The 27721-nt window shown below is 47.5% G+C and overlaps 3 protein-coding genes across 4 annotated transcripts in view; 1 reads left to right on the top strand and 2 right to left on the bottom strand.

Annotated features, from left to right (window-relative positions):
- LOC126999871 (uncharacterized) overlaps window positions 1-6923 on the bottom strand; it is a 44261-nt gene extending 37338 nt beyond the window's left edge. For both annotated transcript variants that reach the window (XR_007753645.1, XM_050862983.1), the window contains exon 1: window positions 6595-6923. Coding sequence is in view for 1 of the 2 variants with exons in the window: in XM_050862983.1 (XP_050718940.1) it covers window positions 6595-6658 (64 nt within the window). In the remaining variant the exon portion in view is untranslated. The remainder of the gene's footprint in view (window positions 1-6594) is intronic.
- A 5843-nt stretch (window positions 6924-12766) lies between these two features.
- On the top strand, window positions 12767-21938 carry LOC126999870 (sphingomyelin phosphodiesterase-like). Its single transcript, XM_050862981.1, has 13 exons — window positions 12767-12929; window positions 13247-13357; window positions 13506-13732; window positions 13932-14099; window positions 14868-14985; window positions 15392-15504; window positions 16760-16932; window positions 17459-17650; window positions 17957-18127; window positions 19221-19413; window positions 19878-19984; window positions 20960-21046; window positions 21627-21938. The coding sequence occupies exons 1-13, from the start codon at window positions 12875-12877 to the stop codon at window positions 21748-21750; spliced, it is 1839 nt and encodes a 612-aa protein (XP_050718938.1). The 5' UTR covers window positions 12767-12874; the 3' UTR covers window positions 21751-21938.
- Window positions 21939-22795: 857 nt separating this feature from the next.
- Window positions 22796-27721, bottom strand: part of LOC126999864 (peroxidase-like) — an 85191-nt gene continuing 80265 nt past the window's right edge. The window contains exon 19 of the mRNA XM_050862942.1: window positions 22796-24468. Coding sequence (XP_050718899.1) covers window positions 23764-24468 — 705 coding nt within the window. The 3' untranslated portion in view covers window positions 22796-23763. The remainder of the gene's footprint in view (window positions 24469-27721) is intronic.

Raw genomic sequence — 27721 nt, 5'->3', positions numbered from 1 at the left:
AAGTTGTATACAGCGGGGAGTGAGATGTCAGTGGAGTGAGTGGAGACAGGAACGAATTATACATGACAATTAAGTATGGGAGGGAGCGGCGCATAGGTTAAAGAGTGTGTACCAACTGCTGGGATGTGAGTTAAATAATGCTATATGGTTGTGGTGAATGAAATACGCGGCTTGGACGATAAAATGGAGGTAGGTAGACAAGAAGAAATATTGGTAACTACCCCAAAACGACTCTTAAAAATCAATTGCGTTAGGGTTGTGAAAAATGAACGATCTCTCTCTCTCTCTCTCGGGAACGACTGATGCAGACAAACGTAATTCCAAAAGAAATATAAAAGAATGCAACGACAACTATATTTTTTTCTTTGCGGTACAACTCAAGCAAAAAATAAAAATGTGATTGTTAAAGGAATACCAGAAAATACAAACACTACAACAAAGAAACAAAGTAAACAACAACTATCACGTGAGGGGGCAATGGCCACAACACACACACACACACACACACGCTCTTGTTTTGCTACTTAGTTTACTTATGCATTCACACAGTAACTGCAAGAACAACAAGAAGAACAACTACAGGAATATGTCTGCGCTAGTGTGTGTCGGAGCGCGAGAGAAATGAATAGAGAACCATCGACGCAGTTAAGGTGACATCACACTCCTCAACGTTTATGTTTATATTTGAGTGTCGCCATCTAGGGACGTGAAGACCAACCATTGCGGCCTTGTATGTCATTGTCCCGAGTGGCCGCTATGGTCGACAAACACTAATCCCCTGCGGAAGGAAGTCGAGCTCAAAACAAAATACACAGACCATAAAGAACTAGAATAAACATCCCTTTTCTCCTGCTCCTCCACCTCTTCCTCTTCGTCACTTTTTTTCCTGGTTCTTTCTTTCTTTGTTCTCCTTATTTTATTTATTTCCCCATTTCGTTATTTTCCTTTTGTTCCTCTTTTCCTACTCGTCTTATGAATGCATCCTTCATTTCATGTAATTTCTTCTCCTTCTTTCTCGTTTCTACTCCTACTTGGCCTCCTCCTCCTCCTCCTTCTCTTGTTCATCGTCTTCCTTCTCCTCCTTATTCTCGTCATTCTTTTCCTTCTTTTCTTCTTCTTCCGCGTCCTCGTCCTCCTTATTATCACCATGTCATCATACTATCACCATATATATGCGTACAGTGCCATCACCAAGAACCCCGCATCATGGGCAGAGAAAAAGAGAGAGGACGTGGGAGGAATACTTTAGGGAAACACTTATAAAAAAAAACTCGAGTGCTGGAATTCTGACTAAAAACAAACCACAGAATAAAAGAAAAAACAAAACACACAAGTCATATAGTTCAACGATGCGGGTCACGCCTCCACACACACACACACACACACACACACACACACACACACACACACACACACGCAGGATGACCCACATAAGGACCTCTTCTGAACAGCCCTGCACCTTTAATCGTCCGCAGGTAGTCTTAACCCTCACACCTACACGACATTAAGACAGATACACCTTGATGCTCCTCCTCCTCCTCCTCCAGGTATGCGTGTGTGTGTGTGTGTGTGTGTGTGTGTGTGTGTGTGTGTGTGTGTGTGTGTGTGTGTGAACCCTATTGCATCATACTCTCAATACTTCCTGCATAACATTGAGTGGAGACTGGAGAGGTTGACACAAGCGTATTTCTGAGTGGAGGAGGAGGAGGAGGAGGAGGAGAATGTGAATGAAGAAGAAGAGCAGAAGAATGAAATGGATGAATACATGGATGGTGATAATGAGATGAAGGAAGAGGAGGAGAAGTAGGACAGGTAAGAGGAAGAGGAGAAGGAGGAAGAAGAGGAGGAGAAAGATAAGATCGAAGATAAGAATGATGATAATGATGATGAGGAGAGCAGAAGAAAGAGAAGGACGAAGATAAGAAAGATGATAAAGAGGAGGAGGAAGAGGAGGAGGAGGAGGAAGACATTTGGTGGCATTTTCAGCATAACACAAAGTCTTTCCCCTTAAAACCGACATTCTTGGCATGGCTCATTAACTCGCTCCAATGTAATTAACGCAGACTGACAGAACACTCGGCGCCGTCATCATCATCATCATCATCATCATCGTCACCACTGTCATTGTTAGTGTTGTTATCATTGTTATCTTCATCACGAGTATACTACTACTACTACTACTACACGTACTTATCTTCTTACTACCACTAAAACATAACGTATCATGAAAATAAATAGTTCTTTTATTCTCCCTTTCCTTATTTTTGTTCTCCATGTTCTTCTCTCTCTCTCTCTCTCTCTCTCTCTCTCTCTCTCTCTCTCTCTCTCTCTCTCTCCCATACACACAGACGAGGCCTTCACGCCAGCCACACAGGAAGCACTACAAACTCATTCCTAGCGGCTCCCTCGCAACCCATCACTGCTTACGTAAAGAACGGCAGGGAGGGCTCAACTGGGGGGCGGGGAGGGGAGGGGGGATATACCATCCTTGCCACACCCCCTCATCTACCCCTGCTACACCATCACCACCCTCCTCTTTAACACGCTAGAATTAATGCCCTTCCCAACACTTAACACTCACAGTCGCTATTTTTGACGCTTCCTTCTCTCACTTCCATCAGTTCTAACGACCGACAAGGAGGTTAAACGTGTTCTCATTAGTGTTTCTTTACGTTCATGGTGCAGAAGCTTTGTCAGACTGCCACCAAGGTCATAAAGCTACCCATGGGAAGGTCCACAAATCCTACGAAAGTCTAGTTAAGTGTTTGTGTATGACCGCCGAAAGGTGTAGGAATATGACCCTACATCGCTTCTTCTTCAATCATTCCCCTAAATACACTTCTCCTTGATACACTGCCACCACAAGCAATACTGTCATACCATTCACTCCTTTTCACTTAAGACATTTCAACACCTCTTCAGTCATTCCCCTATTCACTCCCCATCGATATACTACCACAAGCAACACAAGCAATCACTCCCTTAAATATATACACTCCCCCTTTATATACTACTACCACAAGCAACACTATCATACCATTCACTCTTCACTTAAGACACTGCAACACCTCTTTAGTCATTCCCCTATACACTCCCCCTTGAAACACTACTACCACAAGCAACACTGTCATGCCATTCACTTCCCTACATTTAATATACTGCAACACCCCTTCTTTAATCATTCCCCAATACACTCCCCCTTGAAACACTAATACCACAAGCAACACTGTCATACCATTTACTTCCCAACCATCAATACACTGCAACACCCCTTCTTCAATTACTCCCAAGGCCTTGAAACACTGCCATTCCATTCACTCCCCTACACTTAAGACACTGCAACACCCCTTTTTAATCATTCCCTAAGGCCTTGAAACACCACCACAAGGAACACTGAGGGCAGACACTCGATCTCATTGCTAAGGAACGCTCATGCTGGGATATCGGGTAACATTGCAACACACCACATCGTTCTTCACTACCCGATTGCACTACCACCACAAACAAGCATCGCCCTGCCATATCTTCTTAAATCACAAGCACACTAAGATCTTGAAACTAGTCCGACAAATCACCACACCAGTCCTAAACGTCAAACCAAACCTCTAAACTACAAACACTATATCGTATGAGCTCTAAAACGCCGCTAAAGCATTACAGCATCACTACTGGAAGCACCACGTAACTGCAGCACCCACGTCGTCCTTTACTAACCCTCCAACAACACCCCAAAAGGAACAACAGAAGCGCCTCTATATTAGAAGACTCGACCCGCAGCTGCTATCCACCACGCCCCCAAGTATTGCATCATCACCTCCCCTCAGACTATGCAAGGCCAACACGGACCCACCAAAAGAAAGACATGCTACGCTACTATCACTCCCTCTCCCCCTCCTGTCCTGTCATTCTCCTCCTCTCACTAACTAACCCCAAGACACTGCTTACGCCCCACCTCTGCCTCATCCTTTGCAATTTTCTTCCTTATTCCCCAAAGTTAACCATCCCGACACCTCTTTAGGCCCTGCCACTCCCTTCCTTAACCTCCCTAACCACTTACAAGACTCTGCAATACACTCCACCTCTGCCACAGAACTGCAATTGTTTAGCTTATTCCCAGGAGCAATCTGTCTCATACCCTTCAACACTTTAGACACTCTCAGCCCTGTCACTCCCACCTCTGCCTCGGTAATACCACAGAACACCCTGCAATACACCCCACCTCTGCCAAATCCCATGCAATTCTCAACCCCATCCTCTGCAATACTTTCAACACGCATGCAATCTCTGCCAGTCCCTCGCTAACCGCTCATACAACCCTGCCACACGCAACACACAACCTCAGCCTCCTGCAACACTACATAACGTCACGCTAAGCCTTGACCATCGGTGTTGCAGGGGGAGTGCGGGGGAGGTCAGGGCTGGAAGGGGGGGAAGAGAGGGGAGAGGCGAGCAGGGGAGGGCTGGAAGGGGACCTGATTACGTGGAGGGTCTAATGCCGGCTCTCCTCCTCCCTTTCTCCGGTTGCCTGAGGGGTCGACCGATCCTTCCGTCCCCTCTTACCCCTCCTTTGCCTTACACACACGACACGGCGAAGAGGAAAGGGGCGCGCAAGGCAATCAGTGACTCAGTGTGTAGGAAATGAAGGAAGAAAATGAGTTGCAGTAAAAGGAAAAGATAATGGGAACAGTGATATGGTTTAATTAGGGTGTGAAGGAAGTGTGGAAGGACGGAAGGAAGAAAGGAAGGTAGGAAGGATGTAAGGAAGGAAGGAGAGATGGAAGGATGAAAGAAAGGAAGATGGAAGGGATAAATAAAGTGAGGAGGGAGTGAATGAGCGAATGAATGAGAGGAATGAAAGGAGAAATGAGAGAGGGAAGGAAGGAGGAGTATGCTATAGATCAAAGGATGCGGTTGAAAAGGAGGGATCTAAGCAAGAGAGGAAGCAACAGAGGAAGGCAGAAATAACCCACTAGACTAAATAAACAACTACACCCAAATGCAGCTCGACCTTCAATCCTCGACTCCATAAAATGCCACAGGAGCAAAGTCGAACATAACGCACCGAACAATAACAAAATACGAACAAGAATAACAATAACAATAATAATGATAACAAACTCAAATATCTTCAAAATAAACCCAATCGTGTTGTAGTTTTTTCGCCAATACATTTTTTAAAGTCATATTTACGTTACACTTGTTTTTTCACGCATTCCTTTTAACGTCCTGCTTATAATTGCTGTTTGTACCGCTTCGTCATGGTGGGGAAGAGGATTAGGAGGTGGAGGAAGGAAAAGAGGAGGTGGTGGTACTAATGGTGGTGGTGGGGTTTAAAGAGGAGTGGGAGGAAGACGAGAAGGAAGAGGTGGAGGAAGAGGTGGTGGCTGTGGGGGTGAAGGAGGAGTGAGGGGAAGACGAAGAGGAGGAGGAGGAGGAGGTGGTGAAAGAGGAAAGGGGCGGTGATGGTGAAGGCGTAGGAGGAAGACGAAGAGGAGGTGGTGGAGGTGATGGTGAAGGAGGAGGAGGAGGAAAAAATGGAGGCAGTTGTGAGGCGATGGGAAGAAATTTTGCGCATTCACAAACACACTGAGCAGAAACTCGCCATTCTCTTCCTTACCACCCCGACGAGTCACCCCACCCCCACCCTCACCCCACACCCTTCATCAGTCATTCCCCAACCATATTAATGACCAATGGCTGACACTATCGAGTTCTCATCAACCGTTCATCCCCCAACCATATTAGTGACCAATGGCTAACACTATCGAATCATCATCAACCATTCATTCCCCTTCTGCTAATACATTTTTTAGTAACACTCTGCACCACCACGCCCAATATCCAGTCCTTCCCACCACCACCACCATCACCAGTAGTCTTTCTCCACCACCACTATAACTCTGAATCAATCCTCCATTCCATTTACTCCCCCACCAGTCACTCCCTCACCACTACAGCTCTTCCAATCAATTTCTCCTTCCCCCTCCCCCCCCTATCATGCTCCCCGGTCACTCTCCATAACCTCCACCATCACCAGTCACTCATTCCACTCCCCAGTACACGTCAGTCATTCCCCAACTCATTCCATCACTCGTCACTCTCCCCCACACTTCCCCAACGCTTGCTTGTCACTTTCCCTCCTCCTATCATCCAGTCATTCAGTTCCCCAGTACTTGCCGGTCATTCCCAAGCTACTTCATTCCCTATGGTTTTCCCTTTACCGCCCCAGCAACCCCCCCCTCCCTTCCTCCACTCCCACACTCAATCCAACACGTCAATCACTCCATCGCCGGTGACACAATCCGTTCACGCCCACCACGCACTCACTCACCGCCACCTCCCACACACTCCCCAATCATTCCTTCACGTTCCAAACACTGTGGTCATTCCTTAACTAGCCCCCACACTCACTAAAGCGGTCCCTGCACTCCTCATTCCCCACCTCCCCAGCCCACGCCCCCAGTCACTCAGCACTCTGCCAGTCCACGCCTGCCGGGACTCAACCACTCGAGCCCAACGAATGCACGCTGCCATATCGTCTTTAATTACTGTTCATTTTTGCAAGGTAGTGTTCCGTGAGGAGGAGAGTCTCACCTTCCCGGACGAACAAGCCGAGCAGGGCCAGGAGGGCAGCGGAGCCGAAGAAGAGCTTGTTCATGGTTCCTCCGGGTGTTAGGCGCTGGGGTTATGCGAGCCACTAGGAGCCACGAGCCACTGTGCGGTCCTCACACCGTGTAGTCTCTCAACAGACTCCCCCAGATCGATAGCCCCCGACCCACCGCGTGCGTCCCGCCTAGCCTAGCCTCACACGCCCCTTTACTACGGTTTCTTCCCGCTGCTCCTCGGCGCAGGGAGCAAATGTCGCGTCACGATGCGATTTGATGAGTGCAGGGGCTGTGGGGCGCGAGCAGTGATGCAGTGCCAGCGGTCACAGTCTGCTCCTGCAACGGTTGGGATGCACACACACGCATGCGCACCCTGCAACTTTTCGACCGTCTTGAGTCTTGGGAAATAAATCTAACAGGCACCACCGCGTCCTGCCCTACTTTACAGGCTGCCCCGCGGGAGGGGAAGATGCAGCTCTCGCGTAGCGGCTTGACGCATTGCAAAACTCCTATGATAGAAGTCATGTAACGTGATCAAAGTTCGGTAACAACATCTTTGTAGTACATTTATGATTTAGTTTCCCCAACAAAATAAATCTTTAATTTTCAAAATAAAATACATTACCAATATGCGTAACGTCAAATCATCTACCAATACATAACACTAAAAAAATCATGTAGTGGGTTTTCCCTGATCCCATACAAGAGTCTCTGCTGTGTTTGGAACGTTTTCTATATCTCGTTTGTCCTAGTAAGAACGTGGCGCTAAAGCAGTCACTGTACCATTCACTTCGTTTTCCTTCATGTGATGGTGATTGTGAGAGTAGAGTACTATGGCGGACTTCAAGAATGATTTGGTTGTGCAGGCATTCCTTGACTCGAGAGTTTAAAGTCATAAGAAAGGAAGGAACGATAGGGAGGCCGAAGGCAGGCGGACTTGAGCAGGTTCACTGGTTCGCGTCCACCTCATAACTCACGGTGACGGCGGGCTGCACACTCACCACCACAACGGTGCCTCGTGAAAACAGCTACACGCAACACTAATTCCACAAGTTGTCACATACTTTCTATGCTGCACTGCCAACCTACGGACCCTTCTCATCTCTTCATATGTCCGCTTCAGATTTCATCTCGCTGAAGGCTAAGGATGTAGGAGTGGGCGCAAGGTTATCAACAGGACGAGAATGGGAGGGAGGAGCAAGGAATGTAAGGTTTAGCGGCCACTCAGCCACTTCAAGGTCGGCAGGAGCGGCCGACCGGTGGTGGTGGAAGTGGTGGAACAAGATGATGCATGGCGGTGATCCACAGGATATGAATGCCAGGCGCCATGCAACATATACAGTTCATTCACTCTCATGGATGTGACGTAAAACTGGGTATTTGAAAAAGCGATTTTAACTGCGTACTTCCAAAGCGAAAAGATTACTTCTGAGCACACCACAATGCCCAGCCATCTAGTACACAGCAGCGTCGACAAGGATGGAGTGACGGAGAGAGGCAGATCCAGATGGACTTGAGTGTAATAGTGAGACTGATGGACGAGAGGGCGTGGAAGAAACTGGTGGATAGAGGGCGACGAGGCTACAGGGATGACCGAATGCAGGGCTGAAGAATACGACGTTGCGTGTCAACTGTCTGTTCTGCCGATCTTGATAATAAAAGGGGTTATTACACTGGGCATATTTTCCGTGGATCTTCAGTCAAACCACGATTTCCACTAGCGTGGTTCTCAATTGTTTGTTGTTATTGCTGCTGATAAAGATGATGAGTAATACCGTCGTCCTTCAGTGAGATCTACCGTAGCTTTGGAAGATCGTGGGCACGTCAGAAAACCACGGAAATATGAGAACCACGCCAGCGGAAATCGTGGTTTGACTGAAGATCCACGGAAAATTTGCCCAGTGTAATAGCCCCTTTAGTATATGACTGCATGCGAGGTTTTGTGATATAGATGTTTTGTTGAATGCGGATGTCGCGCGCGCAGGCTAGTTACTGACGGTGACTTCATGACGTTACGGAGGAAAGAGCTTCACCATAGTTTGGGCACCGGTAGACATTTAATCATTTTTAATCTTTACAAGGAATGTTTGAAATTAAACTATAATGTTCTATCACCAAACGATATTTTGACGTACTTCGAACATGTGCAAAAGTGCAAATGTACAATAATTTTACATTTTTATAATTACGTAATGTGTTCAGTGTCTATAAATGGTGACAGTAACCTCAAAATTAAAACAAAACCCAAACGAATAAATATGTTATGTTCCTGTTGGCGTGTATTTAACAATGCCACGTAGGTCTTCATATATATACTTCTCCAAAACCCTTAACAACTCTTCGCACGACTCTCACATCGTGGGAGAAATATGGTCGTCGATGGTGGCGGGGCGTGAAGGCCGAAGCAGCGCAACCAGCGGGAAAGATAAGACAATCGCGTGGGAGGAGGCAGGTGGGAGGAGGTCACCCTGGCTAACCGAGATACACTGAAACGTCTTACTCCTCCGAACCACACACCTTCCTCCTTCCCTTACCCTCACCCTAGCACGTCGCTTTACCTCCCTTTCAATCTCCCTTTTCACCAACACACGGCTTCCCCACGAACTCCTCACAGCCCATTCACGCCGCTCGCACACGCCTCCCTCCCTATCAACTTAACCCACCTCACACGCTTTCCTTTCAGCCTTCTTATCCTGTCCACGCGCTCACCATACTAACTTCTCACACCCTACACATATTCCGCAGTTCTTCCCGTTCTCTGCCCTCTTACACCGTTCTACACAGCACCCTCTTTCCCTCCCATGCCCGGCCCATAGGTACACACGCACACTTTCATGGTTGCTTTCTCGTATTGTATATTAAATAAGCTGGAAATTGGAGGATTTGTGAAGAAAAATCAATATGAGAGAGAGAGAGAGAGAGAGAGAGAGAGAGAGAGAGAGAGAGAGAGAGAGAGAGAGAGAGAGAGAGAGAGAGAGAGAGAGAGAGAGAGAGAGAGAGAATATTTCCTCCAGCAGTCTAGGTTTGAAGAGATAAGCTAACACGGGAAATTAAGCGCACGTAACGCACCCAAGGAAGGAGATACAAAGGGAGGGGGGGAGGGGGAGAGGAGTAAAGAACGAGGGTAAGGTAAAGGGGAAAGGGAAGAGAAGGGGGGGAGTAGTGAAGGGGTTGGGAGAAGGGGGAGTTGAGGCCAAAAGGGTCAAGGTGAGGTTTAAAAGAAAAAAAAGGTATACTAGAAGCGAAAACATATATTGCGAGAAATTATGAGATGTAGAAAAAGATATGTAGGTATGAGAATAAAATGGGAATGAAGAGAATGAATAAATATAACCTGCAGGAAATTACGAGAAGGAAGGAGACGGATGAGGATAAAAATGAAGAAAAGGAGGAGATGAAGAAGAGAACACAGTGAAATAAACTGCTAGACATTACGAGAAGAAATTTAAGAAGGATAAGAATGATGATTAAAAGGAAGAAGAGGAAGAGATATTGAAGTGAAGAAACAGATGTAGTTATGTTCCAGAGCTTACTGTCCAAAAGAATGAAAAAAAAAAATGAGGATACAGGTTAACTCTTGCATTACGAATTGGGACACCATTAAGGGGAGCTACTGGCAAAAGGGATGAAATACAAATACAGGTTAACTCTTGCATTACGAAGTGGGACAACATAAAGGCGAGCTACTGGTCAAGGGGATGAAAACAGATACATGTTAACTCTTGCATTACGAAGTGGGACAACAGAAAGGGAGCTACTGGTCAAGGGATGAAAAACAGAAACAGGTTAACTCTTGCATTACGAAACGGGACAACAGAAAGGGGAGCTACTGGTCAAGGGGATGAAAAACAGAAACAGGTTAACTCTTGCATTACGAAACGGGACAACAGAAAGGGGAGCTACTGGTCAAGGGGATGAAAAACAGAAACAGGTTAACTCTTGCATTACGAAACTGGACAACAGAAAGGGGAGCTACTGGTCAAGGGATGAAAAACAGAAACAGGTTAACTCTTGCATTACGAAACTGGACAACAGAAAGGGGAGCTACTGGTCAAGGGATGAAAAACAGAAACAGGTTAACTCTTGCATTACGAAACGGAACAACAGAAAGGGAAGCTACTGGTCAAGGGATGAAAAACAGAAACAGGTTAACTCTTGCATTACGAAACGGAACAACAGAAAGGGAGCTACTGGTCAAGGGATGAAAAACAGAAACAGGTTAACTCTTGCATTACGAAACGGAACAACAGAAAGGGAAGCTACTGGTCAAGGGGATGAAAAACAGAAACAGGTTAACTCTTGCATTAGGAAACGGAACAACAGAAAGGGAAGCTACTGGTCAAGGGGATGAAAAACAGAAACAGGTTAACTCTTGCATTACGAAACGGGACAACAGAAAGGGAAGCTACTGGTCAAGGGGATGAAAAACAGAAACAGGTTAACTCTTGCATTACAAAGTGGGACGGTATAAGAACGTGCTTGAACAGTTTGTTATTAATTGTTTTCTGTGTGACGACTATGACTTTACACTGAAGGGAATGTTTACCTGACGTTATCATTTCGTATCTACTGCAAGAAGGACACAGCGCCCCACACGAGGTGCTTTTGGTAACCTTGAACCGCGGCGGGAACAGCAGAGTACGGTGATACGCTGCCTCGGGGTGTGTGGGATTTTCAGGGATGTTATGCAGCTCGAGATAAGGGGGGATAGTGTCAAGATACATGCATTTCTCTTTTACAGTATTCGTGAAGTCACATTCTATTACTTCTACACTTTTATGTCGCAATTCAAGGCTCCCTAATTATTGTTAAAGTCATAAGTATGTAAAAAAAGATGTTTCCTTGTGTGATCCAATGACTTTCTACGGCAGCAAATTACATAGATGTGTAAAAATTATATGAGAATGTTCCATACTTTACAAGCAAAAACAAAACTCTAAAGTGTAATGTTATTTAACTTGTGGATTTCAAACGTGGCCAGGATGGAGTGCCACGGGTTTTGTACAGCGGGGAGGCAGTGAAGGTGAAAGTGTGCCAACTCCCCCCCCTTCCCCCTTTAGGCTCAAACCCATATTCTTTAACATTTCGGGGCTTACCACACCTGATAAGGCTTTCGTAAAGGTTGTGGGTATTTCCATGGGTAGTTTTAGGAACCCCGTGATAGTGTGACAAGGCTTCTGCATCATGAATGAGAAAAAGCACTCTTGAAAGCCCGATAAATCACCTTTGTGGCTTTGGGATATATTTGTTGTGAAAGCCGAAAGTGTGTGAGGATAGCGCAGTCAGGAGCATCGATGTAAACTGTGTTAGAAAATCATGCAAGAAACAACGCTGCGGCGTGGCTGGAGATGCGAGATAAATGGCAGAAGCTGGGAAGTTTGCGCCACGAATAATCTATAATTGTGCTTTCCTTATTAACTTGACATGAATAGATAATTGTAAATGTCTAAAAAACCTCTCTTTAGTCCACTCTTCTAAGCTCTTTTTTTTTATATGGGCAGTGATTTGCGGCCTTTTTTCTCATTATTTCTTTTTTTCCTTTGAACTGCTTCCATTACTGTGAAAGAAAAGGAGTCCTCGTTACAACTGTCAAATCAACGACCTCCAGGTAATTAAATAAAGATATTAAACCATCAGGAAACTAGGGTGAGAAAGTCCACCTGTGAGAGACTTGGTATCGACACCCCAGCTGGACGGGACCCCCCGAGGCGCGCTAACCAGGTGTTGACGGGGCACGTGGCGCAACGTGATGATGGCCTGGAGAGCTGGAGGTCCCCCTACCCCCCCCCCTCTCTCTCTCTCTCTCTCTCTCTCTCTCTCTCTCTCTCTCTCTCTCTCTCTCTCTCTCTCTCTCTCTCTCTCTCTCTCTCTCTCTCTCTCTCTCTCTCTCTCTCTCTCTCTCTCTCTCTCTCTCTCTCTCTCAATTAAAGTTTAACAATAATTAAGGTTAACTCTCAGGTGAAAACGATGCTGCTTTCACCACTAAACAGACACTCAGACAGATAGACAAACAGACAGACAGACATTTCTAAAACAGTCATATTCTTCAACCTTATGAGTTAAATTTCTGCTTGAAGGATTTTATCTCCTTATATTCCAAAGAGCTATCACACTCAACTGAAAACGATATCATCGCGATTGTGCGGCTGGTAATGAGTTTTCACGGTGCCGGCGGGTCGGTCACACACAGTGCCCGCGACGTCACTGATAGCAGGCCGCGACGAAGGTGAGGAGAGAGAGTGGGCTGAAAACAGCGGGCAGTCACCACCATGGGGGCGAAGCGAGTGTGCGAGGCGCTGCTGCTGCTGACCGCCCTGGCATGTGGTGAGCCTCTACACGCTGCTACAGCGCTAAGCTGGTTTATCGTTTTCACCTGAAGCATTTTGCTTCTTAGGAAGACATATGTTAATTCCTCATGTTTACGCCTCGAGAGCTACTTTTTGTTTCACTAGCTATCTTAGTTCATTCTTCTTTGTTAAAAGGTGAGTCTGAATTTTCCAAAACTTTATCTTTATGTGACTGAATGCAAGGCTGAAGTTATTTCCCAGCAACAGCCACACTTAGTCCACATGGCATGCGGCAATTTGGTGGTGAGGAATCAAAAGATGTGTGGGAATGAGTTATTCTATTTCACTCAACAGCGAACGGCACACTTTTCGAAGACAGTCCAGTGCAAGAGGCGCTGCGTCAGGAGTTCCAGGATGCCTTGCAGACCGGTCACACCGGGCCGCTGATGAAGCGCGTGGCTCAGAGTGAGTCTGTGCTTACAGTTGTGCTGTCTGTCTCCACTGACTGGTGGAGACTTGCTATTGACGACAAAACTGTGCAAGCGTTAGAAAAACTTTCTCCAATAAACTATTCGATTAACAAAAATCACTTCTTCCTCTCCGTGCCTGTCAGAGATGGACCTGGCCTCCATAATGAAGGGTGATCTGGAGGGCCAGCACCTGGACGGGATACGCGGCCCGGTCATCTGCGGCACGTGCCAGGTGGGCGTCAACGAGGTACTCCACGCCATCGAGAACGGCACGGACCCGATAGCCATCGCCAACATGATCGTCAACGTGTGCGTCGACCTGGGGTTCGGCAGTCAGGTGTTCTGCGAGAACTTCATCATGATCGCCGAGGTAACTTGTGCTGGGTGACGCCGTGAGAGAGCAGGCCGCCCGGCCCTCCTTAACTGCAGTGCTGTGATGAGTGACGTAATCTTTCCTAGTGCAAACGACACCTACTGCTAATGTACACAATCAAGCAATCATAACATTAAATTTCCTTTCCCCTCGTCCTCCTCCTCCTCCTCCTGCAAACCCCCGCTCCCCCCCGCAGCCTCAAGTGTTCTGGGTGCTGGAAAACACGGAGGGCCTGACGGGCAAGGACGTGTGCGGAATGCTGCTCGTCGGCTTCGGCTGCAACACAGACAACCCGGACCGAGTGTGGGAGGTGACGCTGCCGGCCGTGCCCAAGCCACCCGTCACGCCCCCTCCCCTGCCCGCGGTGAGACATATTGATAGAGAGATAGATAGAGAGATAGAGAGAGAGAGCATTTTCAAGACTATATTCTTAAATCATTATGACGACAAGAATAATGATTTCCCTTTCATTGTCCTCTTTCACTCACTTTCCTTCTCTTGTCCTTCCTTTTCCTTCAATTCCTTCTCCTTTTCCCTTCCTTCCTGTTTTTTCCTATTCCTTCCCTTCTCTTCCCATTCTTCCATTCCTCCCTCTTTCCTTTCCTTCTTCCTCTTTCTTTCCTTTATATTCCCATTCTTTTCCTTTCTCCCTCTTTCCTTCCATCTTGTCTTCCCTGCTCCTTCTCTTTCTCTTCCCGTTTCGCTTTCCTCCCTTCCTTCATATCCTTCCCTCCTGTCTTCCCTTTTTCTCTTTCTTTTAACCCTTCTGTCTTCTCCTGTCCTTCCCTTTCCTTTAATTTTTCCCTCTTTCCATTCTCTTTATCTTTCTCTTCCCGTTTCTCTTTCTTTCCTTCCTTCATATCCTTCCCTCCTGTCTTCCCTTTTTCTCTTTCTTTTAACCCTTCTGTCTTCTCCTGTCCTTCCCTTTCCTTTAATTTTTCCCTCTTTCCATTCTCTTTATCTTTCTCTTCCCGTTTCTCTTTCTTTCCTTCCTTCATATCCTTCCCTCCTGTCTTCCCTTTTTCTTCCCTTTCTTTTAACCCTTCTGTCTTCTCTTGTCCTTCCCTTTCCTTTAATTTTTCCCTCTTCCCATTCTCTTTATCTTTATCTTCCCGTTCTCCCCCTCGCGCAGCCCGGGGCCCCAGTGATGAAGGTCCTGCACTTGGCCGACACTCACTACGATCTCTACTACCTGCCGGGAAGCAACGCGGAGTGTGGGGAGTCCTACCACTGCTGCCGCGCCGAGAGTGGTAGGTGGCGCCGACTTCGTAGATGGGTGGGTGGTGTGGGGGGGATGGGGGAGGGGGGGAGAGGGAGCATGTGTGGGAGTGGTTATAGTGCACAGTAATATGAACTCGTTTCTATATTGCTTTTACAGGAGTAGTGCTGAGCAGGCGTTTTTTTTTTGGTTTTCTTTGTGTTTTTGCCTTTGCGCTGCCTCCTCTACTGTAAAAAAACTGTCTCTTCTACTGTAAAAAACTGTCTCCTCTACTGTAAAAAAAAGTATCAGTCAACAACAACAACAAAAAAGGGATTAGTGAGAGACAATGCAGTTTACTCCCGTCATCGATCATAATAACACTTTTCTCATCAACTATAATATCTTCCACGGCTAATACTGCTAACGTGTGTGTGCGTGTGTGTGTACGTGCGCAGGTCCCCTTGAAACCCCCGAGGCCGCGGCGGGTTACTGGGGCGACTACCGCAACTGCGACGCCCCCAGGTGGCTGCTGGAGTCGATGTACGCACACATCAGCGAGCAGCACCCGGTGAGTCATGCCCACTACCCCCTCCCCTAGGCCTCGTCAAGGACCCGCCCAACGTTGCCAGATTGTTGTACTCAGCCTCTAAAGGGGCTATTACACTGGGCAAATTTTCCGTCAGTCAAACCACGATTTCCGCTGGCGTGGTTTTCATATTTCCGTTGTTTTCTGACGTGTCCACGATTTCCCCGAAGGACGACGGTATTACTCACCATCGTCATCAGCAGCAGCAATAACAAGAAACAAATGAGAACCTCGCTAGCGGAAATCGTGGTTTGAGTGAAGATCCACGGAACATTTGCCCAGTCCCTCTATCGACTTCCGACCCCAAATCTGTCTCCTGGTCCCAATAACGAGATTCATTTAAATTTATCGTTAAAATAGTTAATTCCTGATGTTTCTTGGCAATAGTTAGGCGTCAGAAACCGGTAAATACTATGCTCTGAGTACGATAATCTGGCAACGGTGGACGAGCCTTCTGCACGAACTCTTTATATTGATGCCGCGTTCTTCCTGACCCCAACTGACCCCAAGAATGCATAACCCCGAAACCCCATCCTTCCAAATACAAGAGCCAATCTACAGCCTCAGTGACTTAAATATGACTCCTTCGTTTATTCCTTCTCCCTTTTCCATTCTTTATTCATTCATCCTTTTCTATCCTCATCTCGCTACCGCTGACCCCAACACTGTATGAACCCGAACCGCATTCCTTCAAAATATAAACGTCAATTTACAGCCTCAATGACTTAAATATGACTCCTTCGTTTATTCCTTCTCCCTTTTCCATTCTTTATTCATTCATCCTTTCCCATCCTCACCTCTCTACCGCTGACCCCAACACTGTATGAACCCGAACCGCATTCCTTCAAAATATAAACGTCAATTTACAGCCTCAATGACTTAAATATGACTCCTTCGTTTATTCCTTCTCCCTTTTCCATTCTTTATTCATTCATCCTTTCCCATCCTCACCTCTCTACCGCTGACCCCAACACTGTATGAACCCGAACCGCATTCCTTCAAAATATAAACGTCAATTTACAGCCTCAGTGACTCAAATATGGCTCCTTCGTTTATTCCTTCTCCCTTTTCCATTCTTTATTCATTCATCCTTTTCTATCCTCATCTCGCTACCACTGACCCCAACACTGTATGAACCCCAACCGCATTCCTTCAAAATACAAAGGTCAATTTACAGCCTCAGTGACTCAAATATGGCTCCTTCGTTTATTCCTTCTTCATTTTTCATCTCCCGCAGGATCTGGACTTTATTGTCTGGACGGGCGATATCGTGCCCCACAATGTCTGGAACACGTCCCGGGCGGGCAACCTGGACACGATCCGGGAGGCGGTGCAGATGGTGAAGGACTACTTCCCCGACGTGCCTGTCTTCCCCGCCATCGGCAACCACGAGTCCCACCCCGTCAACGCGTGAGTTTACGGGGACTAACTGTCTTGGTGGTGGGTTGTGGCGGTTAATGGTAGCATGGGCGGCGAGGTGACTCCAGTATACATGTGATGGAGTATTGTCGCTACCTCAAGGAAAGAAATAAGCATGCCGTCCGGAGGAGAAGGGGCGTTTAAGGGACAGAGCCAGTTTCTTTGCACTGGGAGAGTCAGGCAACACATCCCAGGAAGAACAAGGTATAAGTTGTAGGGGAAAAGCAACCTTGCATCTGGTGTAACGAGGGTCACTCTTCCCAAGCAACTTGTGTCTTGTTCGTCCTGGGGTGTGAAGTCTGCCTGTCCCAGTGAAACCTAGAAAAAAAGTGGCTCTGTCCCTTACGCCCTTCTCCTCCGGACGCCCCATATACCTAGCGTACCAGAACCATACACAAAACTAAGGGTCACACTCTGCGCATACTATCACATAAGCACTCATGCAAATTTTAGTGAAGACGCAGTTCCTCGCTTTAATTCACTCGAGCACCAGTCAGTTTTTGCCACCCATTCCCAGGTTCCCTCAGCCGTACATCGAGGGGGAGTTCGATATTTCGTGGCTGTACGATGAGATTGTGACGCTGTGGCAGACGTGGCTGCCCGAGGAAGTGGCCGCCAGCATCGCCTACTCCGGGTTCTACTCCACCCTGATCAAACCGGGGCTCAGGATCCTCTCCATCAACTCCAACTACTGCTACGGCTTCAACTGGTGAGCTCCTCTCCCTTCTCCTCCTCCTCTTCCTTTTCGTCATCAATAACTTCATTATCCTCAACCGGCTTTGTTTGTTAAAAGCATCGCCTCCTAATCTTTTCCTGCAATTATTTAGTGACTTCCTTCAATCATATGTAACTCTTACCCGTTGCATCCATCTCACTGGAATGTTTACGGATCAGTTCTCATGGCCAGCACTCAGGCCTCACGGCAGCAGAGTAGTGTGAGTGTCTCTGCATAACAATTAGCTGTTCTGGCGATCGTGGGGCGGCGGTAATGGCGGGTTGTGCTGACGTGTTGCAGGTGGCTGTTGTATGACGACGTGGACCCCGCCTCTGAGCTGGAGTGGATGGGAAGTGAGCTGCAAGCGGCCGAGGACGCCGGCGAAAAAGTGTACCTGATCAGCCACCATCCGCCGGGCCACGAGGACTGCACGAGGACCTGGAGTCACCAGTACAACAGGATCATCCTCAGGTACAGTCTTCTCTTCACAACTGTCCCTCCGTCATCGCACATCTTTGCAGCTAGCGAGGTCTTTCCTTCCTCCATCTCCACATGTCTTCGGGTCGTTTTATGAACTATACATTGTCAAAGCTGATGTTAGTAGGCGTCTACATGCCAAAGCGAGCAGGCCAATTTGCCTGTATAGTGCTATGATAGTATAGTGAATGAGGATGAGTGTGAGAGGAGCCCGCAAACCACGCACCATTAACTGCTGCTACTAATGATGCGTCCCCCGGCACGGATCACCAGCAGCAGAATTAGGGGAGAGGAGGGAGGGGCCCTGGAGTGGTAGTGCCGCCTAGGAGATACAATTTCAGCGCGATAACAAACAAAACTAATTTCCATGAACCAACCGCGGATTGGCTGCGACGTACAATCTCCTAAAGCACGTTCTTCGAGTACACCCGCAAACGCGGCGCCAATGTGAACGGCTGCATAGACGACCGAGAAAAGAAATCGTCACTTACCTCCCTCAGCTGGTGACGGGGAATGGTTGGGGTGAGGCATGGGGGCCACGGTCAAGGATGGTTTGGTAATAAGTTGACGCCGTGAAGATCGAAGGATCAACAGCAGCAGGAACAACGGCCACTCTGGAGGGGGTTCCGTGGAGGCGATGACTGTAAAGGAACATTATAGGGAATGTAGTGGAAGGTTGATTCATCATATCTTGTTATAAAATGAATGAAACGAATAAACGCTTGGGAGAGGCCTATAGATCGATATTCTTAAACGTATCGGGCTCCCTCTACGACTGTTTTCTAAGGCCACAGAAAAGATTAACCGGGTTTGCATGGGTATATCTTCCCGTTCATGGCGCAGGAGTCGTGTAAATCTATCACTAGGATCGCAAAACAGTCCATGAAAATCCCAGCAACTTCTACGAGAGGCTTTTCAAACAGGCGAACTGAGGCGACGATACTTAAAAACACGGCCTTTTGTCCTGCAGAGGGATGACACAGGCTGATTATGATGATGATACACTACTACTACTTTACTGCCACCTCTGTACTTATTTTCACCACCTCCTTAATATCTTACCCCCCCTCCCCCCCTCTTCCCCCAGGTATGAGTCGACCATCGCGGGCCTGTTCTACGGCCACACCCACAAGGACCACTTCATGATGGTGTACGACCCCGATGAGCCCAGCCGTGCCGCACATGTGGGCTACGTGGCGCAGAGCCAGACGCCCTACCACAAGCTGAACCCCGGCTACAAGGTGTACACGGTGGACGGCGACTACGAGGGCTCCTCCTATGTGAGTGTGTGGAGGGGGAGGAGGGGAGAGAGTAATGGGAATAGTGTATGTACTCGAAGGCACCAAAGTAGTTCCCAAAAGTGCCACGGTCTCAGTCATGCATTTGGTTTGCCGTTTGAGTATCTATCTCTTTTGCTTGCTTCGATAGTGTGGGGGTGGGGGGTGGGGGGGTGAAGGGAGGGGAGAATGAAAGGAGCATTGATTGGTAATGTTCCGTGTCTCGTTAATCAAGAGAATCAAAATAGCCTCTCCAGCTGCGTTCTTAGTCATGAATTTGGTTTGACGTTACAGTATTAATCGTCTTTTTATTTAGATTGCTTTGTCTTTATATATTCAAACGCTTGTAAGGCACTGGTATGTAGGTATCATGTGTATGGGTGGAATGTGTGGTGGAATTCGTTGCTCAGTTTCGGCGAGGTCCTGCGACGGCCAAGCTATACCAACGTCGCTTCTTTGTCCTGCAGCGCGTCCTGGACCACGATAACTACATCCTGGACCTGGACGAAGCCAACGCCAACGCCACCGCTGACCCTCGCTTCTTCCTCCTCTACACGGCCAAGGAGGAGTATGGGTACGTGGACTTCCTTAAGGGGCTATTGCACTGGGGAAATTTTCCGTGGATCTTCAGTCAAACCACGATTTCCGCTGGCGTGGTTCTCATTTGTTTCTTGTTATTGCTGCTGCTGATGATGGTGAGTAATTCCGTCGTCCTTCGGTGAAATCTACTGAAGCTTTGGAAGATCGTGGACACGTCAGAAAACTACGGAAATATGAGAACCACGCCAGCGGAAATCGTGGTTTGACTGAAGATCCACGGAAAATTTGCCCAGTGTAATAGCCCCTTCACACTTCCAATGCCAGAGATGACTTTTGGCCGCGTCTCTCCTTTAGTTTATGTTAAAAGATCACGATACTCTTTAACGGTGTTGTAATGGTCACGTCATAAATTCCTCTTCTCAGCCTGTGTGTGTCATCCTCTTGATTCAGTAATGGGTAAAAATGTATCTCGTATCTAAGAGCCTCACCATAACCCGCTTCCACCTCTCCTGTCACCTACTTCCAAAGGCCGAAAAGGAGATTAATCGGGTTCTCATGAGCGTTTTTTCACATTCATGGTACAGAAGAAGGGTCACACTACCACCAGGGGCAATAAAGTATCCCTAGAAATTCTCCAAACACCCACGAAAGCCTTGTCAAATATGTGCACTTGGGCGTCGAGAGGTTTGAGAGTATGGGCCTAAGACGTATCTACTTTGACGCTCACCATTCTAACATTGAGAGATGGGGCAAAGGCGCGGCGAATGGTGTTAGACTCAATGTGATTATGTCTCCGCAACCATTCTGAAACCTATGTGTGTTACTGTAAAAAAAAAAAGGCAACCTGTTTGACTTCCTGCTTACAAGGCCTCAAAGCGCAAGGATCCGTTTATAAATTTATTTGGTTTCGTGGGTGAGAGAAAAGCGGGACGATGTCAAGCTTCCAAAGTCACTTCAGGATAGCAGTTCATTCCCTGACTAACGCTGCTTCCCCTCCACGTCTCCCCAGCCTGGCCGACCTAACTCCCGCCTCCTGGTCTGCTCTGGTGGACAAGATGAATGAAACCGACAGCGAGGTCTTCAACACCTACTTCAAGTGAGTTTTTTTCTCTGCACGAGCCAATATTACCCTCCAATACATACTCTCCTTTCCTCCCTCTTATCCGGCAGTTAGTCAGCGTGTTTAGAGGGGAGGGGAATAGTTTTATTGGCCTAAGATTCGGTTATTAATGCCCGAAAGACCTAATACCAAGCTTTCTTCATAAACATTTGTCGCCAATCACCTCAGCTGCACACACTGTCTTTCCTTACATAACAGTCACGTCAAGGTCATACTATAGATATAGATAAAAAGGTCGGGGCATTCTCAGACGCTTTCGCCTCTCACATTAATTTCCAAAGGCCAAAAAGTAGTTTAATCGGGTTGTAGTAAGTCTTTCTTCACGTTCACGGTACAGAAGAGTTAAACTACCACAAGAGTCATAAAACTATCCATAGAAGGGCCCAAAGTCTATATAGTATTACTTATATTGACATTGGAAAGGCCCACAGCTCATACGAAAACCTTATCAAATGCGTGTTCTTAGGCGCCGAAATGTTTAAGAATATGGCTCTCACACATCTAGGGGTAAATCTTTAACAACAACAACAACATCCGCCTCTTGTTGCCCCGACAGGAACTATATCAAGAACGCCAGGCCCTACATGGAGGAAGGCTGCGATCAAAATTGCAAATCCAACCTGCTCTGCCGCCTCGTGATCTCCGACACCTCCGACTACTCCCGCTGCGACAACTACTGAGCCTTCGCCATGGTGTCTGATCCTCTCTCTCTTGTCTGGCGTCTCTCCTCTCTCTCTTCCCTGTTTATCTTTTCCCCTTCACTCTGTCACCTCACCTCCTAACAGTCTTCTCTCCCTCGCATATACTGTTTATATCGAGGGAGAACTGCCATTTTTTTTTTCTAACAATATAAACCATAAAGCCTTCATATTACTTGCTTTATATACCGAACCTTTGACCGACTGAATTAGAGAGATAAAGTTACATGAACATTCACAGTCATCCCTACAAAAAAATGATTAGAACTTCAGCATACAGCACAGCTTAGTCCTAGCAACATTGCCACGAACAAAGCTACACACACACACACACACACACACACACACTGGGCTGTCAGTTTGGGCCTGTTATTCATTTTGACCCCAAACTATCCTTTTCTCCAACACTTTAGTACTGAGCGTGGCAGTTGTGACTCCTTTCAGTCACCAAAAGGAGCATCAAAGCCTCAAATGTCTGGCCAGCGTTAATGTGCCCGGGTCTGTGGGTCAGCATCGTTGATACAAAATGAGGGGTTGGAGTTGGTTTCGAATAAGATCTCTGAATACGACTTCATGACACGGGTACATAAAATCAAGTTCATTAACATCTTTCAGGCCGTGATGGGCACCTCTTAGATACTGTTACTTGTGACTACGAAACTGCCGGCTTTGTCTATGCACTGTGAAGCCTTTCATGACTCGTGCTGGCTGGGGTTCGAAACTTGGCCATGCTAGTACATGTTTCCGGGGTGCACCCTGCCTTATACACCGCTATTACTTACCTCTGCACAAACTTGAAACTCAGGAAACCTATGATGGCTGGCTTGAGGCTGTTCACGGCACACAGTCCTCCACAGACGTGACACGATCAGGTAAAACACACACATAACCACACAGGTTCTCGTCACCAGCTGATGTTCACGTGGCGCCGCCTGTGGCTAGGATCTCAAATACAGAAGATGCCAGATGTCACTATACCACTCCCACCTTGAGCCTTGCACAAGAGGTTGAAGTCACACGCAATGCAAATACGAAAATAGTTTATTATTACGAGTCCTTCCTCTATACCATGTGGTAACTTAAGCTTATAAGGTAAAAATTTTGTAGTCTGAGGTAAACAAGAAATATACAAGTATACACAAATATATATATATACATAAGGGGTTAGGGGTAGAGTGGAAGGAAGATGTGTGGGAGGGAGGACGAGGCAGTGAGCAGGAGTGTCGACTTAAAAACAGCGACACTCACGAGGTGGAGTGTAGGTGTGGGGCACAGGTGTGTGGGGCACGGGTGTGTGGGGAAGGCTACATGTGTGGGGGAAATTTTGCATGTGTGTGGGAGATGTCATAGGTGAGTGGGAGATGTTAAGGTGTGGGGGGATGATGTTAAGTGTTTGGTAGATGTTACAGATGTGTGGAAGGAATATTGGGATGCTACAGGTGTATGGGGATGTTACAGATGTGTGGGGGAGATTCTACAGGTGTGTGGGAGATGTTGCAGTTATGTATGTGATGTTATAATGTGTGGAACTAATGTTAGGGACGTTAGGGATGTGTGGAGGAGATGTTACAGGTTTGGGCAGCACAGGGCATCGAACAACGGGCGAACGAGAGTTGGGTTGCGGGTAACAGGTGTTCAGGTGTGCTCGGCGGTGACAGACAGACAGAGGAGGTGAAAATGTTAGAAATATCCGTTGAGTATTATTCTTCCCCGTCTGTGGCTTGCACGCATACGTAATTATGTGTGTATAGCGGCACAGCGGGGCCATTCATGCGTTATCCACACGGGCATGAATACACAGCCTGGGTGTGTCTTGGTGTGTGAATTTGGCATAAGACAGGGCAAAAGCTGCATGACGAACACACACACACACACACACACACACACGTACACCCTTGTCATGAGCACGTCACCCAAAACTATTGTTACATTAAAATAATATTAATAATAATGATAAAAATAATTTACAGCGTTGTCAGCCGAGGCGACTCATCCCTAGAGGCCGAACATTCCGAAAAATCGCCTGATGGGGTTCGGCCTCCCGCCGTAGTGCCCCCCGAAGGTCACGGGGTGCGGGGGGCCGTAATGGGGGGCGGGGGGCAGAGGTCTAAAGTCGCCTTCACAGTATTCCCCGGGAGCGTTGAAGTTGTGGTGATGAGGCCTGGGAGGGGGCGGCCCGTAGGAGGCGGGGGGACCGTGGTGGGGCTCCGGCTCGGGGACAGGCTCAGGGTGGGGCGGGGGGCCGTAGCTGTTAGAGGGCGGCGGGGGTCCGTAGCTGCCGGAAGGGGGCGGGGGTCCGTAGGATGACGATGGGACCGGTGGGGGAGGGCCGTAGGAGGGGGAGGGGCCGGGGGGCGGGCCATAAGAGGAGGAGGGGCCGGGGGGCGGGCCATAAGAGGAGGAGGGGCCGGGGGGCGGGCCATAAGAGGAGGAGGGGCCGGGGGGCGGGCCATAAGAGGAGGAGGGGCCGGATACATGAAGTTCGGAGGACTGCTTGACGGGGCCAAACTGTGGGGGCTGGGGGTGGGGAGGCTTAGCGTGGGGAGGTGGGTGTGGGGGCGGGTGTGGGTGTGCGTTGGGCGCTTGTTTAGGGGGATGGGAGGGGAGCTTGGTCTGTGAAAAGTCCGTTGGGGATTTGAAATGATTTTTTGTTTGCAGTGGGATGTCAAGCTGTTGCTCGAGCACGTGGGCGTGGGGCGGCTGCAACGGAAGAAAGGGCGTTATTCTCACACTCAGGAAGGATGGAATGGAAGGCAAGAATCCGTCTGAAGTTTTTCGCCTCGCCTCGCTACCAATTTGATCAGTAAAGTGTTTCAAATTGCATGCCAAGAGAGACCAGAAGTTAGTAGTTAAACCTCGACTTATAAGGAAGACATACTTAAGATTTTAGTTATTATTCCAAGACGAAAAACTTCAGAGATCAGACAAGGAAAGGCACAAGAGGGAGACAGAGAAAAGAAGTCCGGGCCATGTGGATCAAAGAGACGGAGCAGTCGGGGGTGTCGTCCAAGGGGAAGGCAAGGTCCAGGTCGTCGAGTGAGACAAGAAAAGGAAAGACAGACACGAAGAACAAGCAAATCAGGAGTATATTTCACACATTCACGCCAATACTCACACACCATATTATAACATTCTGTATATCACATGAGAGAGAGAGGGAGAGGGAAAGAGAGAGAGAGAGTACTGGGAGAACATGGTAGGTACTGAAGACCACTTACCATAACACACGAATATGTAGGTATGTTATGAAGTTTTCTGATGCAGTGTTAACTCAAACTAATAAGGAATAAGAACAATAAGATGAGGCTGGTGGGTGTTAAACTAATACGTGCAGTGAGTGTGAGCTATTTAAGGCGAAATTTACAGATAAAAGAAGAATCAGTGTCATGCAGAAGATTACACCCCTTCGTAATTGTGCCACGGCCATAGAAAACGAGCTATTTTCAAGGGAGCCTTTTTCAATCTTTTTCTCTGTTACCGAAATTGTTGGTCTAGCCTCTTTGTTCATTGGCTTAGTGTATGTATGTCGAGTCGATGCCGTTATGTATGTGTGTGTGTGTGTGTGTGTGTGTGTGTGTGTGTGTGTGTGTGTGTGTGTGTGTGTGCTGCAATCTCAATTTTCAGTTTCCCAAGGCGTAAGTCAACCCAGTTTCCGAGTAATGTGGTCATGCAGTGTGGCTGGTCTGGTCTGAGGTAAGCGTGGTGGCCAGGGTCAGGGTGTGGTCAGGTCGGGCGGGTCACGTCCCACCATGACGGGTTTGTACGGCCGAGTGTTACTTCTCTATGTGGAAGGTGCTGTACACACACACACACACACACACACACACACACACACACACACACACACACACACACACATGTTTTTCACGTCAAAGTCCGTGTGAGGTGCGTCCTGGGGTCAGCCGGGCACGTCCAGTCTCCCACACACGCCTCGTCAAGTCACGCATCTCGCGGCGCGTGGCTGACAGGTGACAGCACAGACGCGGCGATACTTCTTGATGCTTGTCAGGCAAACTTAATACACGATAATTTCCCTAAACATATAAACACTGGCGAGAAGGGGGTGAGTAGGGCTAAGGTAGATGCACTCTCCTAAATGAGTAAATAGAAAGGAAAAACGTGAGACAAATAGATAAGCCATGACATACAACACTAGTGATAAGAGGAATATGTACAGGGCGAGGTCTGTTTAAACAACCACACAACGGCAGGAAGGGTTTATGTGTCAGGGAGGAATAAAAGAAAATAATTTGCAAAATGCTATATTTCACTATATACAGTACTGTCTCTTTGCATCCCTTATACTACTTTAAGGAGAGAGAGAGAGAGAGAGAGAGAGAGAGAGAGAGAGAGAGAGAGAGAGAGAGAGAGAGAGAGAGAGAGAATCGTACGGTGACCACTGTGGCTGGGGCGGCTAAGTAGCGTTATCAGTCTCGGTGGTGGCGGCGCGGGAAACACTACCAAAACAGCTATCATTCCTCCACACAGGTTGAATACGTTTGGCGGGACCCTAACACAACCCTCTATGGCACCCCGGGACTAGCCACTAACCACTAACCACCCTCACTATTCACCGGAGCCCCTTACGAACACTAATCACCGAAACCAACTCCAATTACATTATAAGAAATCGTAAATGCTCTGTCTGAAAGTAAAAATGTATTCCTGATATTACCAAATCATGTAAAAGAGAGCATATTGAGTGTTTTGTTTAGTATGCAATTTCTTCATCTTTCAGGACGGTTATCTTTTTTTTTTCGTATGGCAAGGAGCTGCGAGGAGTGGTAAGGCTGAGAGTGCAGCTAGCGACGCGGGGAGAGAGCTAAAGATTGTTATGAGGGAGAGGGAGGATGCAGGAAGAGATAATGCAAAGAGGGTCAGGATTGAATGGGAGAGACAATAGGAAAAAGGACATCAACAAAGAGGCGTTGGATAGGAGTGAAGGTAAGAGGAGACACTGACTTGAGGAGCGAAGGGAAGGAGTGGGAGCGAGACAAGACATGAGGGGCGAAGGGAAGGAGTGGGAGTGAGACGACATGAAAAGAAGGGGCAAAAGGAGTGGAGAGGAGTGCGAGAGTGCATGGTCTCTCTGAAGGGTTCCCAAAGAGTAGCAAGTAGTGGGTTTGGAGGACGGGACGGGAGAGGGACGCCAGGGAGGGGAACAGCAAGAGGTAAGTAAGGCAGGGCACCGCATCCCTTTGCTGCCATAACATGTGATAGGGAAGGAGAGAACTGCGCCCCGACACAGTGATATACCCACACACATGAGCACACCCGCCAGTGGCCACGCATACATAAGACCATGAATATAAAGTCCAGTAGAAGTAGAAGGAGAAGGTCTATCTATCTATGGTGGTCGAGCTGAGATAGAAGGATACGTACATATTATTTATTATTTACACGTTTTTACATCCCTCTGTGTGTGTCCGTGCTAAGTCAGTGAGAGGATGTACAGTTTGCTCAGCGACACATACAGAGGGAGGAGGAGGAGGAGGGGGATAGGCTGAACGGGATCATTGGGAGGGCAAAGATCACTGTTACAAAAAAAAGGTTGAACGTGAGCACACACACACACACACACACACACACACACACACACACACACACACACACACACACACACACAGGCATATACTCGTTCTTTTTCTCTCTTTTTTCTCTCTCTCTCTCTTAACCCTTTCTTACAAACTGCTCGACATCAAAAATAAACTCCGTCACTGACATTGGTTAGTAAAATAAATAGATTTATGATAACTGATAATAATGAAACAGATTATGCATATTCATTGCTCTGCTTGTGGAATAATTTATGTTACGGTTTTATGACACAAAGAGACAAATAATTGAACGGAACAAAAGCACAGACTGTTATTGTTGTTGATATATCTATGTTCTTCCTCCGATAAGACACATACAAGCAAAGATTATGTGGCAGGGACTGGAGGGTTGAAAG

Source organism: Eriocheir sinensis, chromosome 17 (genome assembly GCF_024679095.1).
Source record: "Eriocheir sinensis breed Jianghai 21 chromosome 17, ASM2467909v1, whole genome shotgun sequence".
Taxonomy (NCBI): Eukaryota; Metazoa; Arthropoda; class Malacostraca; order Decapoda; family Varunidae; genus Eriocheir; species Eriocheir sinensis.
The sequence above is the reverse complement of the archived record's forward strand: the minus strand, read 5'-3'. Positions and strand labels throughout refer to the sequence as shown.

What these genes read in the sequence shown, in the direction of transcription:
- LOC126999870 (XM_050862981.1), top strand. Translation starts at nt 12,875, where the DNA reads ATGGGGGCGAAGCGAGTGTGCGAGGCGCTGCTGCTGCTGACCGCCCTG. An exon ending in TACTGCTACGGCTTCAACTG is followed by an intron (nt 17,651 to 17,956) that starts GTGAGCTCCTCT and finishes GACGTGTTGCAG; the next exon opens with GTGGCTGTTGTATGACGACG. An exon ending in ACTACGAGGGCTCCTCCTAT is followed by an intron (nt 19,414 to 19,877) that starts GTGAGTGTGTGG and finishes TTTGTCCTGCAG; the next exon opens with CGCGTCCTGGACCACGATAA.